This window comes from Hemiscyllium ocellatum, chromosome 3 (assembly GCF_020745735.1).
Source record: "Hemiscyllium ocellatum isolate sHemOce1 chromosome 3, sHemOce1.pat.X.cur, whole genome shotgun sequence".
NCBI lineage: Eukaryota > Metazoa > Chordata > Chondrichthyes > Orectolobiformes > Hemiscylliidae > Hemiscyllium > Hemiscyllium ocellatum.
Genome location: NC_083403.1, coordinates 54,317,142 through 54,335,563, shown reverse-complemented (window position 1 = coordinate 54,335,563; position 18,422 = coordinate 54,317,142). Strand labels below are relative to the sequence as shown.

The 18,422-nt window shown below is 38.7% G+C and overlaps 1 protein-coding gene across 1 annotated transcript in view; it reads left to right on the top strand.

Moving 5' to 3' along the window:
* The window catches only part of me1 (malic enzyme 1, NADP(+)-dependent, cytosolic), a 425,357-nt gene that overhangs the window by 137,649 nt on the left and 269,286 nt on the right, over nucleotides 1-18,422 (top strand). The window contains exons 2-3 of the mRNA XM_060850027.1: nucleotides 8,948-9,081; nucleotides 15,146-15,295. Of these exons, the coding sequence (XP_060706010.1) occupies nucleotides 8,948-9,081; nucleotides 15,146-15,295 (284 nt within the window). The remainder of the gene's footprint in view (nucleotides 1-8,947; nucleotides 9,082-15,145; nucleotides 15,296-18,422) is intronic.

Below are 18,422 nucleotides of genomic sequence, written 5' to 3'. Positions count from 1 at the left end.
GGAAAATATCAAAGTAGGGAAATGGCTACAGAGCAAGTATATTCTTTTAAAACAGATTGCAAAGAAATCTCTTCAACGGATAGTTTGTCTGGAATTTTTTATCCCAGAAAGTTGTGAAGAGGCACAGATTTTTTGAAATTTTGGGAAATTGAAAATTCAGTGAATGAAAGAGGAGTTGAGGTCTGGGGCAGATCAACACAATCTTAACCTTGTTCAAAGGCAAGGCTGGCTTGAGTGGCTGAATGGCCTACTCCTATTCCTTATTTTGGTATTGCTAGTCTAAAGACCATCGTATTGATCTGATGAAGCACTTTATACAAATAAAGTTCCTTAGAACCTCAACTTTTCCTCAACTGCAACAACCAACTTTCCATAATTTACAGTATGGGAAAGAAGCAGAGTATTTCCATAGATTAAGTTAATTAAATAGACGACAGTATTATGGATTCTATGGAAAGAATGATCTTTACACATTGCGGTGTTTTCACATTCCATTTCCTTACGATAACTAATTTCAAAGTGAAGACTTACTGCTTACTAAGAGCAGACATTGATTACTTTGAAAACTTTTCTGGTGGCTGGTGCACCAGATTTGTTCCTGAATAATGCATTTTTGCAAAATCTTGATGCTATGTTTTTAATTTTAATTTAGAAAAGTAAAAAGATTTAACTTGAATATTTGCACCTGTGTTAGAGTTGTAGCCTGATGCAAAAATGCGTCAAAATGCAGACTACCTTTGCCTTCAATTATCTTTTCTGACTGGACAAATTCAAACAAAAATATGCATTTTTTTGTTTAAAGAAGCCCCAATTGTGCAAATGAATCCATGATTGATCCATGACCTGATATTAATTTTAAGTTTGAAAAGTGATTCGCATTTACCTCCAACAAGGTACTTCTCCTGATTAGGAGATGTAAATATTGCTAAGACATAGAAACTGGGTGTGGATATTATCATATTAAAGAATCCAGCAGATGCTTATTGCAGCTAACGATTACGTTAGATTCCTTGGGTCCATAATGTCTGGTCTGATAAGCTATTCTATTTATAAAGAGAAGCATGTTTCAAGTGACCCCTAAATAAAATGGTGAATGGGATCGTTGTACTCTGTCACTGTTATACCATGTGATATATTTCAGCATCATGTCTCCATGTATTGACTGAGATTAACACCAAGTTCTCCTTTTTCAAGAGAGAAAAGCTTCTAGCAACAGGTATACATTGGAGTGACAACACGTGCGTACATATAGCAGTCATTTATACTAACCAGTACAACAGTTTGCAAGATTACATTGAAACTTGAAAAATATTAATGCTTTGAAGGTTTCATAACTTCTGGTGATACACCGACCTGGAGAGGACCACGTTGTTCTCTTCTGCACAATTATTGGTTTCCTTTGTTGCTGGTGGTTGTCATGTAATAACAGCGCAATCATTATTGTCTTAAGTGTTCTTCCTTACTCTGTACATGGGTGGTATGAATTGGTATAAATTGGTCTGAGCTGGTATCTGTTCCTTTGCAATATAATGCTATAATCAGGAATAGATTTTTGATGTGGGCTGGCTGTGATTTTCAAAACCCATCCTGGTATCAAAGTATTAGTATTTTCAACATTAAGGCTACTCAGTGCGCTATTTTGATATGTCCGTACTTCATCTCATTTTCCTTTCTTTGTAGAGAAAAGAAAGTCCAGTGTTTTGGAACAGCTTGACTATTGATTGGGCATGGTCTTTTGTACTTTCCCTCAAAGCATAGGTTGTGCTATGCTGATGATGTTGATGTTGGATGAAAATGCAGCAATGCTTTGCTGCTCAGCCCAATGATCATTGATTTGATGGTATCCACTGTAATTCTGGGAGCACCAATAGTGGAGTGATGTGATATGGGTTACTCCCTGCTTTGTACAGGTCTTGAAATGGTTCGCCAGTGAACTGCGGTATTTGGTTTGACATCACTCTTTCTGGCATACAGAATAAATTGAAAATAGCCCTCGTGTCAGCGGTGATCTTGCCTGTTGTGTTGCTAAGTTGTAGATAATGAAAACTTATTGAGGAGGTTTGACAAAACTCCTGGCTGAATTAATTTTCATTTATTAGGCAGAATTTATTTTCAACAATAACAGGATGTCTTAAGTAATCTTCAGAAAACAGGCTGTTCCGCTATAACATGCGTTTTGTCAGCATGGATTCACTATAATGAGTGATGAATTGAGGGCACTGTTTCTAAAGTGCAAACTTGTAAATTGTGTTGGCTGTAATGTGATTACGTTGCCAATACTCTGAGTGCTGTTTCTAAAGTGTGATTTTTCTGTTATGTGGCTTTGCACAAGGATGCAACCATCCCTTTTGATAGAATAACTACCTGCATTTCAATTTGCTTCATTTTAGTTTCTCATTAGCATTTCCATGTGTTTATTTGAGTAAGACTGATTTGTACGCCACGGATTTTGTTGGTGAGCTGGAAAACTTGGGGGTTTCCTTATGCTCCACCTTGGTTCCAGAAATTTGAACACACCAAAAGGTTCCCTGTGGAGTGAGACATGTAGGTCTTGTTTCTGCTTCTACATTCCTCCACCACCACTTGCTCGTCCTTTGCATAGGATAGTATTGATGCTGCTTGGCATGGTTTGTCACTAACATTGCTAACTTTGCTCAGCTCCCAATGAGAAGATAAACATTAAAAATCCCACAGTTTGTAACACCAGATGGAGAACATTGATTTTATTTGATTTTGTGTTTCTGAGAAGTGAAGTAATTATTAACTCCAGCAGCCAGTTTACTGACCAGGTCCCATACAAATTGTAGCAAATGTATATGTCTTGGGAAGTGTATTTTTCTGCTGGTGCATAGATTATTCCTGTTTGACCTGACTCACCTTATCGTTGATAATGGCTGTAATATCCAAATGTAAATGTGCTACATATTTGTTACAAGCCAGTGTTCAATCAAGTTTTTAAGGGAAGAAATCATTTTCTCTTGATGAACCAGGAAAGTTTGGATGTGCTACTTTTCCTGTTCTCCCAGTTGATTGGAATTATTTGCTTTCTGCTTTTGCTCAACGTTTTAATAGATTTCTAACACCGAACATTTGGATACAGATTTTTAGTGTTCCGGTCTTCATTAGATTAAATTCCCTACAGTATGGAAACAGGCTGTTTGGCCCAACATGTGCACACTGACCCTCCGAGTAATCCACCCAAACCTAGTCCCTGTCCTGGACTAATGCACCTAACACTATGAGCAATTTAGTGTGACCGATTTATCTGCCCTGTACATAGTTGGGCTATGGGAGGAATCCAGAGGAAACCCATGCTGACATGGGGAGAATGTGCAAACTCCACACAAGACAGTCACCCTAGGCTGGAATTGAACCTGGGTTCCTGGTGCTGTGAGGCAGTAGTGCTAACCACTGAGCCACCGTGCTGCCCTAAAAAAAAATGTAGAATAACAACAGATGTTGTGCTGTGCTTTTATAACACAACATTAGACCTTGGCTAGAGTATGTGTACAATCGTAGCACCATATGATCAGAAAGATGTGAATGCATTGGGGACAGTGCAAAAGAAGATTACAAAAATGATTCCAGGAATGAGCTATTTCAGTTATGAAGATAAATTGAAGTCGGGGCTGTTTTTTCTTTGGAGAATGAAAGGGGTTTTCAGTTATGAATCTGGAGTGAGTAAATGGGGAGAACCTGTTCTTGTAAAAAGAAAATCAAGAGCCAAAGAGTACAGCTTTTAAAATGTTTCCGAGACCAGTGTGAGGCGAGAGAGCATTTTGATACAACAAGTAGTTAGGGTATGAAATGCTCAGAACGAAGGTCTGGACTTCTTCAATGAAAGCATTCAAGAGTACATCAGGTGATGATTTTTAAATGGAAGCAATGTTCAGGTTTTACAGGGAAAAGGCAGGAGATTAAAATACTAAGAGCTAGTGCAGGCAAGATAGGCTGAATAACTTCTGCACCCTGAATTTGAAAGATTTGCTTTTCTTTGCACAAGACATGGTGGAAGTTATCGAACAGTGAGGAAGTTAATTTTGTTGCCTGAATGCAAGCAATAATTTTTCTGTAGAGCCGGATTATGGTATACGTTTGAGCCCTGAATCGCATCTGAAATCTGATTTTAGATTCTTTTGGAAGGGAAGCAAGCAATTTCTTGGCACAGGTCAGGCAATGCAGATGGCTTTCCCTGCAAAGAAAAATAACAGTGCATTTCATGTCGTTGTTTTGCTCTGGATATATAGAGCACCAGTCTAATAGAATCTTTTAATGTTTGTGCATCATTTGTTTAGCTTTTGACTGTTAAAGAATATTATTTTTGTGTAAATTTTTGACAATCTGATAACTAACTGGCTGGCTGACTTTCCTATTGGTGTGTGTAGAGATCCGATTAAACCAGGTAACTCTAAAAGCATGAAGTCATAAAATTCATTTTTTAAAAACAAAACCTACATTCTTAAGTAAGAGAACACAACTACGAATAATTGCACAGTATCTCAAATAGGAGTTGTGTTAGCTATATTAAAACTTCAGTAAAAGGGAGGCTGAAACTTTTAAATCAAAACTTTCTAATTCCACCTTCCTTCTACATTTTGATTTACATCTCCAATAAATTCAACTCAGATACTTATCAGCAATTGGATGATTAAACACTTGCCGGAGTAGTGTTACAATGACTTATTTCGCGACTGATGGGTGGTCAGTGTTGGCCCAGCAGGTGACCTTCACATCCTGAGGAAGAATGAATAAAAATTTACCAGGCCCTTTTTTACTCCATTATGGCAAGGTTTCCACTTCAGAACCCCTCCACCCAATCCTCAGTTGTGTAATCCACAGGCATTGTTAACATCTTGGCCCAGAACTATATTGCTATTTATGTTAAATCTGGAGTTGTACTTCTAAAACTTACACTTGTTTTTCTCTCCAGATCTCGCTCTCGTGTTCTTCCTTTCCCTCCCTGCCCCTCCCCAGTCTGTCTCTTTCTATCTCTGTTTCTCTTTTTTTTGTCTCTTTTTAACTTAAACTCAACTCAAGGGCTCCAAACAGTAACAAGAAGTTTAAACTCTCTTAATGGTTGCATAGAATTTCGAACAAATTGTGTTAGAGATGTTCTGCAGCTAGATTATTCTAAATTCAAACCTAGGGACCAAGGCAGCTTGATTAACTGCTTTTACAAGAAATCCGTCCAAGACACCTAGTCCCTTTTTTAACAATCCTCTCAAGAGGAAGTACAGTTCTTTTCCCCAGGAGTACCTGGGTATGCACACAGGAGGGAACAGAGTATCCAAGTTGTATGTTCCCATCATGGGCATCACACATCAACCGTGTACCTCCAGTGACCTTTTTAATGTACACATTGTATTTGCTTTTGGACAATCTACATCAAGGGACCATACTAATCCAAAATCAAGTTCTGTACATTTTTTTCCATTTTATATTCCCATGAAGTTGGGAATTGCTGGAGTGGAGTTCTTCTAGCGATGGATTTGTGACAGTTTGTGCATTTTGAGCAATGCAAGAGGTTAGCAAATTCCCCATGGCAATGATTACTTGTGATATTGGTGTGCACATGAGAATTGCTTTTATCATAATTGAAGACTATGCCTTCACGTTTTATCTTGTATTCACCTGGTTAGCAAAGGAGATTCGGTTCTTCCACAGCGCAATGGCTGCGTTCTTGTGCAACCCCATGTTATAGAAAAATCATGCTTTAGAAACGGCACTTAGTGTTGACAATGTAATTGTGTTTCAGCCAACACACGTTTTAAAGGTTCTGGCTTTAGGAGCAGCATCCCCAATTCACCAATTAAGTTATAACAAATTCGCATTGACGAAACATGTGTCCTAGCAGAACAGCCTGTAATTTAATGTTGGTGTTTAAAATATACATTTCAAAACCGTGCAAAAAGAAAAGCAAATTTTGTATTTGCAGGATTAGCAACTTGAATGCAACTTGAGACTTCACTCTGCTACCATCCCCACACACAACAGCACTCCCCCTCCTAGCCATTGATCCAAAAGAATTTCTGCTTGATATTTCCTCAGGAGCTGATGAAAGATATTTGTTCTTGATTTTTAATCAATATCTCAATGAAATTAGTCCTGTCTCCCCTAGTTTGTGTTTTTCCTCATCCATTTTGGAAGAAGGTCAAAAATAGTCAGTGCTGTCTCTCCAAGTGGTGTAATCTTCAGGGTAGACAAATGGAGTACAGAAGGTCATGCTTCAGTTACATCAAGGTTGGAACAGATTTACTGTATTAGCTGGGCTATTTTTTTGTCTCTTTGTGTCTCCTTATGTATATGAAGTCTTGCTTCCTGATCATCATCATAAACTTCGAAGAAAATGTCAGCTTCATTCTCTTGGAGGTCAAATGCTGGAATTTGCACTCTGGCAGGAATTCAACTGAATTCTGGTACATTTTCAAATAAAAGCTTTAGCTGTCTCTGCTGGTGGGAAGTGATACGTGATGATAATACAATATAACATGCTGACATGGCAGTCAAGAAAAATGCAATAGAAGAAAAACTACATACTGACAACAAGGTCAAAGAAGAAAACAACTAGGATTTAGTGTCAGAAGCCAGGATGTCATTGTGGATGTTTTATAGAGATTAAATTAATTAAATTTGCACTCTTGCATATGCATAATTATAAGTAATCTGAAGGTAAAGTCCCAGTAGTCCTATATTAAGGTTGTGCTCTCAGTAGAGGGAGATTACTGCTGATGAATTTAACCTGAAGGTCATCACTCTTCAGGTGAGGTTGAGAAGGTGGGACCTTCATGATGATCTCTGGGAGCTGGACCCACTCTGAAATACTCTGCATCCCAACCTAGCTAACTGAGCTCCTAATTTCATCTGTGTAATTTTAAAATCTTGACTAGATTTGTGTTAGAATCTAATAAATTGGCTTCATCAGTCAGCATTGAGTTGGGATATCATTTTACAGCAGTACAAGGCATTGGTGAAGCCATCTTTGGAGTACTGTGCACAATTCTGGTTATCCTACTGTAGGAAGGAGGTTATCAAACTGGAAAGGGTGTAAAAATGATTTACAAGGATGTTGCCGAGACTGGAAGGTTTTGAGTTACAAGGATAGGCTGGGACAATTTTCCCTGGAGCTTAGAAGGCTGAGGTGTGACTTTTTTTTTAATAGAGGTTTATAAATTTAAGAGGGGCATAGATAAGGTGAATAGATGGTTCATTTTCCCAGGGTAGGGGAATCTAAACCTACTGGACATAGGTTTCTGGTGAGAAGGGAAAGATTTAAAAGGGACCTGAGGGCTATTTTGTTTCCCTGCAGTGTGTGGTGTATACATGGAACGAGCTGCCAGAGGAAGTGGTAGAGGCGAGTACAATTACAACATTTAAAAGACACGTAGACAGCTGCATGGTTTGGAAAGGTTTAGAGGGATATTGGCCAAATACAGACCAGCTGGACTAGATTAATGTAGAATAACTTGCTGACGTGGTTGAGTTGGGCTGAATGGTCTGTTTGTGCTGTATGACACTCAGTTGATTTGTGTAAATGTTGACTTCTCAAGTGTATAGTTTTGAAGTGAGAAATACTATTCCTGTGATAACTTGATTCTGAAAATCTGCCTCAACTGTTCTCTCCTTAAGGTAAGGGAGTTGTTGATTTAAACATTTACCTTGAATATAACAACATTCTGAGAATTGTCAGCAAGACCAAGTTTTTTTTTAAAAAATGGACAATATTGCAGTTCAGCTTTTGTGATACAATTTTATAACATTTTGCAGGCCTCCAGCTTAGGAACAAAGCAAACCTATTAGCTACTGGAAATTTCTAGAACTATTTTAAACCTAGACTCAATCCAAATCATTGGCACTGCTGGCTCTGTGTCTAAATTATGTTGTAAATAGGAAATGTGTTTGACATCTATAAAATAGAGGTGTGTTGATATGGTAGATGGAGAAACTTTGTTTCTGCTTAGTGGAGGGATCAAAGACCAGGGGGCGTACGTTTCAGGTAAAGGTCAGAACATTTAGAGGAGATGGGGGAGAAACATTTTTCACCCTGGAGACTAGTTGGAACCTGGAAGTCACTGCCTGTATGGTGGTGGAGGCAGACACCCTTATCACATTTTAAGAAGTATTTTAAATGTCTACATGAGATGCCAAGGCATATAATGTTTTTGGCTGGCATGGTTGCGTGGGTCCATGCTTTTCCTCCAAATTATGCAATCCGCTCTTAAAATAACTCTAAAGATAAAATAAATTTCTGCTCCTAGACATTTTGCATAGAAATTAAGCGAATTACTTCCTTTTTTTTTAAAATGCATTGCTTCCATTCATTGTAAACTCAAATGCTGGATAATGTGTGCTGTATTTATGCAACACATTTCACTGTAGTTTATTTATTGGCATGTGCATTTTATTACAATCAGTTATCGAAATTTAAAATGTTTGGAGGTGTGAAACATCAGAGCAAACTTATTGAATAATTCCTGTGATGTCAAAACGTCTAATTGAAAATCTTTTGGGGAATGTTTCCACCTCAATTTCTTGGATACATGTTTAAGTTGTATATATTTTATGCATGGTAGGCTTGCTTACCACAATGCTTCCTAAATGTTGTTGTTTTTTCTCTCTAACTGCGTTTCAAGTCTGAAACATTTGTGTGACCCCCTTCAGGAAGATGCTGAGATTGGTGATTGGGAGCAGGGTTTGAGGCTGAGAGTACAGGCCTGTTAGAGAAACCATAACTGTTTAACCTAATTGGAGCTGCATTGCACGAGTGCTGCCTCACAATAGCTGACCACAAACTTGTAGGTCCCAACACCAACCCCTCTGCCCCCAACCCTGCCCCCTTTGTTTTGCAAGTTTTCCAACTTGTTGATTGGGGTTTGGCCTCTGTATTGGTTGGCAAGACTGAGAAATCCATATAACCTGCCATTTCTCTTTTTTATACCTTTTTTTCTAGGGCTTGGCCTTCACATTGGAAGAGAGACAACAACTAGGTATCCATGGTCTTCTGCCCCCTTGTGTTTGTGACCAGAACGTTCAGGTTTTTCAGGTGCTGAAAAACTATGAAAAGATAAAAGATGACCTTGACCGGTAAGAGTGGCACCACAAATTTTACATTTTTAGTAAGACTGATTTGCCTCGTTAAAGCTAATTCCATTTTATTCTTCATGGGATGTTGCCCATCCCAAGCGTTGCCTTTGAAATGGTCTCTCAAGTCATTCAGTTTAGAGTGCAGTTTAGACACCATTACATTGCTGTGGGTCTAGAGTCACACGTAGGCCAAAACAGATAAGTATTTCCTTTTTCTTCAAGACCTGTTAAACCAGATGAGTGTTCACAAAACTTGACCATGGCTACATGATCACCATTAGAGTAATTTTTTTTTGTTAAACTTCCAAGCTGATCATTTTTACTGAACTTTTGTCTTTTCAAATAGCTGTCTTTCTCCCTTGAAGTGCTTCTATAATATTCACATCAACCACTCCCTGTAGTGGAATTTTCTCATTGGATTTAAAGAACAAAACAATGCAGCATGGGAATAGGTTCTTTGGCCCTTACATACTAAAACTGTCTTCACTTCTAGGATCTGTATCCCTCTCTTCCCTTCCTTCCCATTCATGTACTTGTCCAGGTTCTTGAATGCTGCTATTGTCTGCTTCCGCCACCAGTTTTTGCCAGCCCATTGTAGGCACTCACCACCCTTTCTGTAGAAAAATTTGCTTCGCACACCTCTTTAACTCATCTCTTGCCCCAGTTCCTTCAACCTGTGTCCCCTTATAATTGACCCCTCCTTTCTAGGAGAAAGTCTCTTTCTTTTCACTCTACCCATTCTATTGCCAATCTTTTAACCTTCTTTCAGGTCACCCTTTAGCCTCCCGTGTTCCAGTGAAAGCAAACCCAGTTTATCCAACCCTTTTTTTCCATAGCTGAAATTCCCCCATTGCAGGCAAAGTCATGCTAAACCCTTTCTGTACCCTCTCCAAAACATCCACCTCCTTTTCTGGTAGTGTGGCGATCAGAACTAGATGCAATGTTCCAAGTGTGGCCTCAGTCTATAAAGTTGCAGCATAACTTGCCTATCCTTCTCAATGCCCCTTCCAATGAAGGCAAGCAGGTTATAGGCATTTGTTTTTGAACTACCTTTATCTACGTGGGCTGCAACCTTCAGTGATATGTGACTTGTACACCCAGATCTCTTGGCACATCAACACACTTATTGGTTCTGCCATTTACTGTATAATTTCCGCCTGTACTTTACATTCGAAATTGCGACACTTCACATTTGTCAAGATTCGACTCCATCTGCCATTTTTCTACCCATGCCTCCAACTGAGCTATATCCTGCTGTGTCCTCGGACAATCCTCCTCACTGCTGCAGTTCCACCAATCTTATATTGTCTGCAAACTTGCTATTTGATGTTATTGACTTTTTTAAGCTAAGATCCTCTCCACAAAAGGAAACATTCTCTCAAAAACAAAAAACAGAAGTTGTTGGAAAATCTCAGCAGGTCTGGCAGCACCTGTGAAGAGAAATCGAAGTTTCAGGTCTGGTGACCCTTGCTCAGAATTAGAAGACTAGAACGGAAATATTTTCTCAAATCTATCAAAACCCCTCCAATGTAAAGATTTTGATTTGGTTAAGAGACAAAAGATCCTGCCTTTCTTGACACGTCTACACATTTCAAATAAAATCCTTGAATATCTTCTGCAAATTCTTGAATGCATTTTTATAATATGGCAACAAGTCGGTGCATAGTACTGTTTAACTGTGGCCTAACCAAGATTCAGTGCAGCTTTATTTCAACCTTCCTAACTGTTGACTGTTTTAGGGAAAAAAAACATTAATACTGTTTTTTTTTCCATGACCTTTGTTAAGCAGCAGCATAACTTTTTGTTCTCCAAGATCCCTTGTTTCTCTACCCCACTTGTCCTGTCCAGGTAATGAGTAACCACCTTATCCTGCCCAACAATACTAGCATATATTTATCTTTTGTCTTGTTTTTCCATTCTGCAAGTTTATTCATGATCTATAATTTTTTTTTTGTTATCTTCAGTATTGATATAATTCTCAAATGTAGAACTTGCTTTTGATTCTAAAGTTCAAAACATAGTTGTGAACAATAGTAGTCCCAGCTGATCCTTGTGCAACATGGTTCCGTATAACTGATCTCTAGTTTCATTCTCATCTTTCTGCTTAGAAGCCTATCAACAATCCATTCTGCAACTTTGTTTCTTGGATATTGTTAATCAGCCTACCATGGGAGACCTTATTGTCAGATTTTAGAAAGCCTAGATGAATGACATCCATTGCATTACTGTTCTCAATACTTTAACCCCCATACAAAAAGAGCCAAGAGAGTTGGTCAAGCACCATTTTCCCTTTTGAAATCCAACCTGACGACTCATACTTATATTTCTAAATGGGGTCTTTTTATATTCTGCTTTTGTGGGGATTTAATTGTTTCTTATCACTAATGCTTCTAACAAGAATTTAGTGCAAATTAATTTCAAGTGTCATAATTGTTTGTTTGTACAATGCCTTTTAATTTAGTCAAATATCCTAAAGCAATTTGCAAGAATGTTATTTAGCTGCTTTGATTGTTCCCTGGTCAGGTTCTGTTACTCTTCCTGAATCAAATTTTACACTTTAAATAGTTATTTTAAGATCTTGGATGTTTCTTATGAGACTTGAAAGCTCAAATGAAAAGTTTGAAGCATTTTATCTGTTAATTTTATTGCTTTTTTTAATGTTATAAGTACTTTTTCAGAAGTACTTTTGAGCTACAGAAGGTGTTAGATAATTCCTTTACTGTTCAAAAAAAAGTAAAGGGTTAATGGTGAGAGGATAGGTAAGCAGAGCTGAGGCTGTGAAAAGATCAGCCATGATCTTATTGAATGGCAGAGCGTGCTCGAGGGGCCCGATGATTTACTCCTCCTATTTCTTATGTTCTTATTAGGGCAGCTTACTAAGAACAATGACACACAGGTCCATTTTTAAGGAGAATTTTGAATAGGAAAGAGGAAGAGGGTTATGCAGGGAAGTCCAGACTTTGGGTCCTTGTTAGTTGAAGATACGGCTGCTGATGGTGAAGCAATTTTACAAATGGGATTGCACTGGGAGGCAAATTTGATTAATGTGGAAATACCTTGGATGGTTGTGGAGTTGCAAGAGATGATGGAAATAGAGAGGGGGGAGGTCATGCCAGGGTTTGGAAGCAAAAGATTGTGAATTTTAAAATGAAGTTGCTTAACCCAGCTCTGATGAAGGGGTCAATGAATGGAAGTGTGATTGAGTGGGACTTTATGCAACATAAGACCAGTGCCTGAGTTTTGGATGAGTTCCAGATTAGAAGGTGAATGATATGAGAGGCTGGTCTACACTGAGGTGTAGATTTTTTTTTAAGGTAAAGTTATGCTTGAACTTTATAACACTTCTTGCCTGGACTTGAGTTAGTTATGAAGTGAAATTGGGTAGACTAGGATTGATTTCTTTTGAAGTAGGGGAAACTGAGGGTGCACATGATTGATGCATGAAATTTCAGGGACATACAGGAAGAAAATTTTTCTCTTGATAGAGGGATCCATGACCAGGATGCACAAATTTGAGGTAAGGACAGGCGATTTATAGGGAATCTGAGGAAAAACCTGTTTTCACCCTCAGGATGGTGGAAATCTGGAAATCGCTGCCCATAAGGGTGGTAGAGGCAGAAACCGTCAACATTGCACTCATGATGCCAAGGTGCACAATGCCATGAGCCAACTGCTAGAAAATGGGATTGGAATAATTAGACTGTTTTTGATTGGCATCAATTCAATGGTCCTAAGAGCCTTGTGTGCTATAGACCTCCAGGTCTCTAAGGGAATGGTCAACAGTTTCAACAGCAGGTGGTAGGAATCTAGAAATGCTGTGGTGATTGAACTAGACAATCCACTAACCTGTGTGTGAAAGTATAAGTTGAAAAAAGGAATGGTATCTTTTCCAGAGGTATTTTTGATTTGCATTACTCGTATATACTCAGCACCTGTGTACCATTGTAGGCATAACACTTCATTAGAGGCAAGATATTTGCCAGTTTCTGATGGAAATCTTAATGAAATCTTTGCCAATATAAGTTGTGAAATCCAAGAATGAAAGCAAGTATTAGCTAATGATGAAATCTAATATTTGAAAGTTTGTGTTCTCCTTGTTTATACAGTGCATTTTTGACATGCCATTATGTCTCAAGAAAATTAAACTGACTGATTTCAGATTTGATTCCTCAATGGAGTTATGAGGCATGCAATGATTTCCCAAATAAAGGCCAAGTTTCAGATTTCTGATTTCTAGTGCCAGATTTTCAGCACAATAGAATGTACACAGAAGAATTGAGCTACATAACTTAAATTGTTTCTTAAATATCTACTAGGAAAAGGTGTTCCTCTCCTAAATGGATATTTTCTACATTGTGCTCTTCGCCTGTCCTCTTCTGGATATTTATTTGTGGCCATTTGGCCAATTTGGTTTCTGCTGCCAACTTCCACTGGACACTGACAAGTAACAATTTCATTGTGACTTGAGTTGTACGTGGTGGTCAGTGAGCCTGGCCTGTTTCATCTGTTTCACTTCAGAGCTGGCCAGAGACATTGCACAGCATCCACAGAAACAAGGTATTGCAAGAGATGGATCTCCAAACATTCAAGTGGAATACCTGTTCCTTGCTTCATTGCTCAAATTGAAATGAATTGTACTTGCATGAATTAGTGATTGAACAAAGAAATTTACTAGTTTGTGTATTAACTTGGCTTGAAAGTGAAAAAGTATGCCAAGTTTTGGAAATTTTAGAGATCCACTTTACATAAGGATGTCTATTCAGTGATTTTAATCCATTTGAATTTAAGACTGAAATATCATGCAAAATCTATAAGTCTTAAATTCCTTATTGATGCCACAGTAAATTGTTAATGTGCTCATCATGTAGCTACAACTTGACAACAATCTTTGCCATATCATTAAGTAGTTGTTTGGTACAGAGCTTGAGCACTAATGAAAGGGCAAGAAATGGAAGCTTCCTTTCTTGTACTCATCAGGACTAGGTCACAAGCTGACCAGGATAAAGGAGCAAAGTTTATGCAGCACGAGTGTGGGCCCTGACTGGTTGGTGCATTATTGACCTGGATCTGCAGTAGAATCTGTTAACTGTCAATCTTAGTTTTCAGACCAACCAAGTAAGCTATGGGCTGTGGTGTTGCTGTGACTAGAGCAAAGATTGGCTGTCATCATGACCCTTTTTTTTTATTTTAATGAAGGTGCACAATAAGTGTATGAGCTAATTCTGTTTACACAAAGCTGTATTATATCATAATAATAGATAGAGCTTCCAGCACGTGCAAGTGCATCACACTGTCAACCTGACTGGTGATGCTAAATTGATTTTTGGTATAACTCTTAGCACAGAGCAAATTTTTTAGTAGACTATTTCCAATAGCAGCAACACAATGGTAGATGTAAAATACTGTTCTCAACCATGCAGGCAATGCCCTTGATGGGTATGATCACGCTGCCTGCTGGGAGTGGTCAATAGGATGTGTTTTTTGATCAGATTCACTAGTTCTGAGCACGTATGGTCTATGTACCTGACACCACAACAGCAATGAAAGTCATACATCATATTGCTTATTTGCGTGAAAGATGAAAGAATATTTTTGGCTTGCTGGCAACAAAAGATTGACTTGTATTCTTGATACCTGTACAGAATTGTACAATTTAAATGAATTGTATTGATTTATTGGAGGGTTCATCCTGCACCTTGTGATTTTATCCATTTATCAAGAGTTTGCCTTTCTGCTGTGGAGTGAACATTTTGTAATAGGTGAATTTGACTGACATGGCTGTGTACTTATATTTATCGTAAGCATGAATAAGATGTTGTAAACTCACTATTATGATTACTAAGTAATAGCTGTTACATCTGTAAATATGGGCAGGATTCAACTCTGATTCTATTAAAATTTCAAGTTTTCATGCTTTTTAACAGTTTTTAGTTTTAAAGAAAGTACACCTTGTTAACAAAATAAATACATATTAGCCTTTTGTTTTTTAACTGGTCTAATGAGATATGCTTTACTTGCTTGCTTCAACAAGTTGTTTCTTACTTTGCACTTCTGTCATTTTAAGGTATGTATTTCTAACTGCCCTTCAAGACCGAAATGAGAAGCTCTTCTACAGATTGCTGACCTCGGACATTGAGAGATTCATGCCTATTGTTTATACACCCACAGTGGGCCTGGCATGTCAGAATTATGGACTTGTATTTCGCAGGCCAAGGTAAGTGATGCACTACAACACATCTATTGTGAGGATAATTTATCAATTTAAAAGTAAATAGATCCATGTTTTGTCGTGACATACACAAATACAGCTGACAACAAGTTTCCTAACCGGTCAATAACTATTCAAGCACACAAGCAGATGGACTTTGGTGCTAGTACTACCTCAGACTTGCTTTTACATCTCAAAACATACATGAATGTTTCACACAGCTGAAATGAATCATTAACTTTCTTGAAGAACCAGTACATTTTCTAAATCTGTTGCTAAGACTTATGGAGACAGACCTTTGTATAGCTATGTCGATTTGCTCACTAATAACATTCCACATTATCAATCCTCAGACGTTTAACCTGAGATGCTGTTTCCCTTCATTTCTGTTGAGCCATCAAATACCTCAGTTAGAGATGTTAGAAAAAAATAGTGAGCAGTGAGCACTGTAAATGGGTGAGACAGGTGTCCTCTAGAGAGGTGAGTTTTGATTGCTCAATGTTCTTCCCTTTGTCAAGGCAGGATGGGGGTGGGTATGGGGAGGAGGTAGTGGTCAGAGTGGTAGGTGTGGAGCATTGGGTGTGAGGGAGAAGATGTGTGAATCTGCAGTCAGTTTTATGTATTGATGCTGGTCCTAATCTAGAATCTTGGTGGACAAGTAAAATTCAAATTTTAGTTTACTTGATTTTCTTTTTACAAATTGTTTTTTAATTTATTCATTGGTAGGATGTGTGTGTGTGTTGCAAACAAAGCCAGCACTTATTGTCCATCCTAATTATCATCAATTAGCTACCTTCATGAACTATTACAGTCTGTGCATAATGGAGGTCCTCACACTCTGGGCTGCTCGGAAGATGCTCTGAGTATTCTGACACAGGATGTCGCTGAATGTTGGTACGTTTTCAAGTCCGGATTGGTGCTACTTGGAGGGAAAATTGAAGCTGATGTTCTTGTTGCCTTTGTCTTCCTAAAGTGGAGGAGATTGTGTTTCAGAGGAGTTTTTCTGTATATTATGAAAATGAACTTCTATTGGCAAGGTCCTTTTTATTGCCTGACTCCTGCTTTTTATACCAAAGCTACCATGGAAAGAAACTCTGGTCATAAAAGAGGTGAACATTTGTATTTGTTTTTGGTGGTTTGAACCTCCTTCCAATTTTTTCAAAGTAGGGCATTTTTCCTTGGGAATCTGGAATTGAATCTGTTGCATTCCCGGAGTTATTTGCTGAAAGTAGCAATTGTGCTGTCCGTTCATCAAAACAGATTTTAAACCTGCTGTGTAGCATTGTAGGTGATCTGTGATTGTTTCAACAGTGCTCAATATGGACAGTATGATGACAACATAATTCTCGCTCTAAGTTGAATTTGGACCTGTGAATTTAACATTGCGTTTCTGCCAAGTTGAAATCTAGTACAAAACCTCGCAGTAGAAATTGCAAACAACTGTGATTTTAAAGGGATGAGGTTATGCTGCTGCATTCAGATCAGAAAGCATGAGAAGAGGTTGTAGTGGAGCATGATCTGATCAGCCCAAATGGCCTGTTTGTGTCACTTATCCCAGATAAAGTGTTGTGTTCAAAAAGTCATTGCAAACTGTGGGGATTCTGTCAATAGTTGAGAATGTACAAGTGTCTTGGCATAATTTTGTTTGTCCAGAGTTCATCCATGTGATCTTTTAAAAAAGTTAATACACCAGTATAGTAACACTGCCTTAGAACGTAGAAAACTACAGCACAGAACGGACCCTTTGGCCCACGATGTGCTGATGGTTAATCCTAATGTAAAATAAAATAACTTAACCTACGCTCCTCAACTCACTGCTATCCACGTGCATGTCCAGCAGTTGTTTAAATGTCCCCAGTGACTCTGCTTCCACCACCACTGCTGGCAATGTATTCCATGCATTTACAACTCTCTGCATAAAGAACCTTCCTTTGACGACCACTCTATACCTTTCTCCTAATATCTTATAACTATGACCCCTTGTACCAGTCAATCCTGCCCTGGGGAAAAGTCTCTGGTTATTGACACTATCCATTCCTCTCATTATCTTGTAGTCCTCGATCAGGTCACCTCTCTTTTTCCTTCTCTCCAGAGGAAAAAGTTCAAGCTTATTCAACCTCTCTTCAGAAGGTAAGCCCTCCAGTCCAGGCAGCATCCTTGTAAACCTTCTTTTCACCCTCTCAAAAGCCTCTATTTTTCCTATAGTAGGGCGACCAGAACTGGACACAATATTCCAAGTGTGGTCTCACCGGGGACTTGTAGAGCTGTAGCAAAACCTTGCGGCTCTTAAACTTGATCCCCCTTTAAACTCTAAAGCCAAAACACCATATGCTTTCTTAACAACTGTATCCACATGGGTGGCAACTTTTGAGGGATCTATGTACTTGCACACGAAGATCCCTCTGTTCTTCCACACTGCCAAGAATCCTGTCTTTAATCCTATATTCAGCATGCAAGTTCGACCTTCCAAAATGCATCACTTTGCATTTATCCAGGTTGAACCCTATCTGCCATTTCTCAGCCTAGTTCCGCATCCTGTCTGTCATGCTGCAGCCTGCAATAGCCCTCTATACTATGGACAGCACCTCCAACCTTTGTGTCATCTGCAAATTTACTAACCCACCCCTCAACCTCCTCATCCAAGTCATTCATAAAAATACAAAGAGCAGAGGCCCAAGAACAGAGCCCTATGGGACCCCACTCAACACTGACGTCCAGGCAGAATACTTTCCATCTGTAACCACACTCTGCCTTTTGTCAGCCAACCAATTCTGAATCCAGATAGCTAATCTCCCTTTATCTCATACTTCCTGACTCTCTGAATGAGCCTACCATGGGAAACCTAATCAAATGCCTTGCTGAAGTCCATATACACCACATCCACTGCTCAACCTTCATCGACCTGTCTTGTCACCTCCTCAAAGAACTCAATAAGATTTGAGGCATGACCTGCCCCCCTCAAAGCCATGCTGACTGCCTTTATTCACACTATGCTTTGCCAAATAGTTATAAATCCTATCCCTCAGAATTCTTTCCAAAACTTTGCTGACCATAGACATAAGACTGACTGGTCTGTAATTGCCAGGGATTTCCCTATTACCCCTCTTAAAAAGAGGAACAACATTTGCCTCCT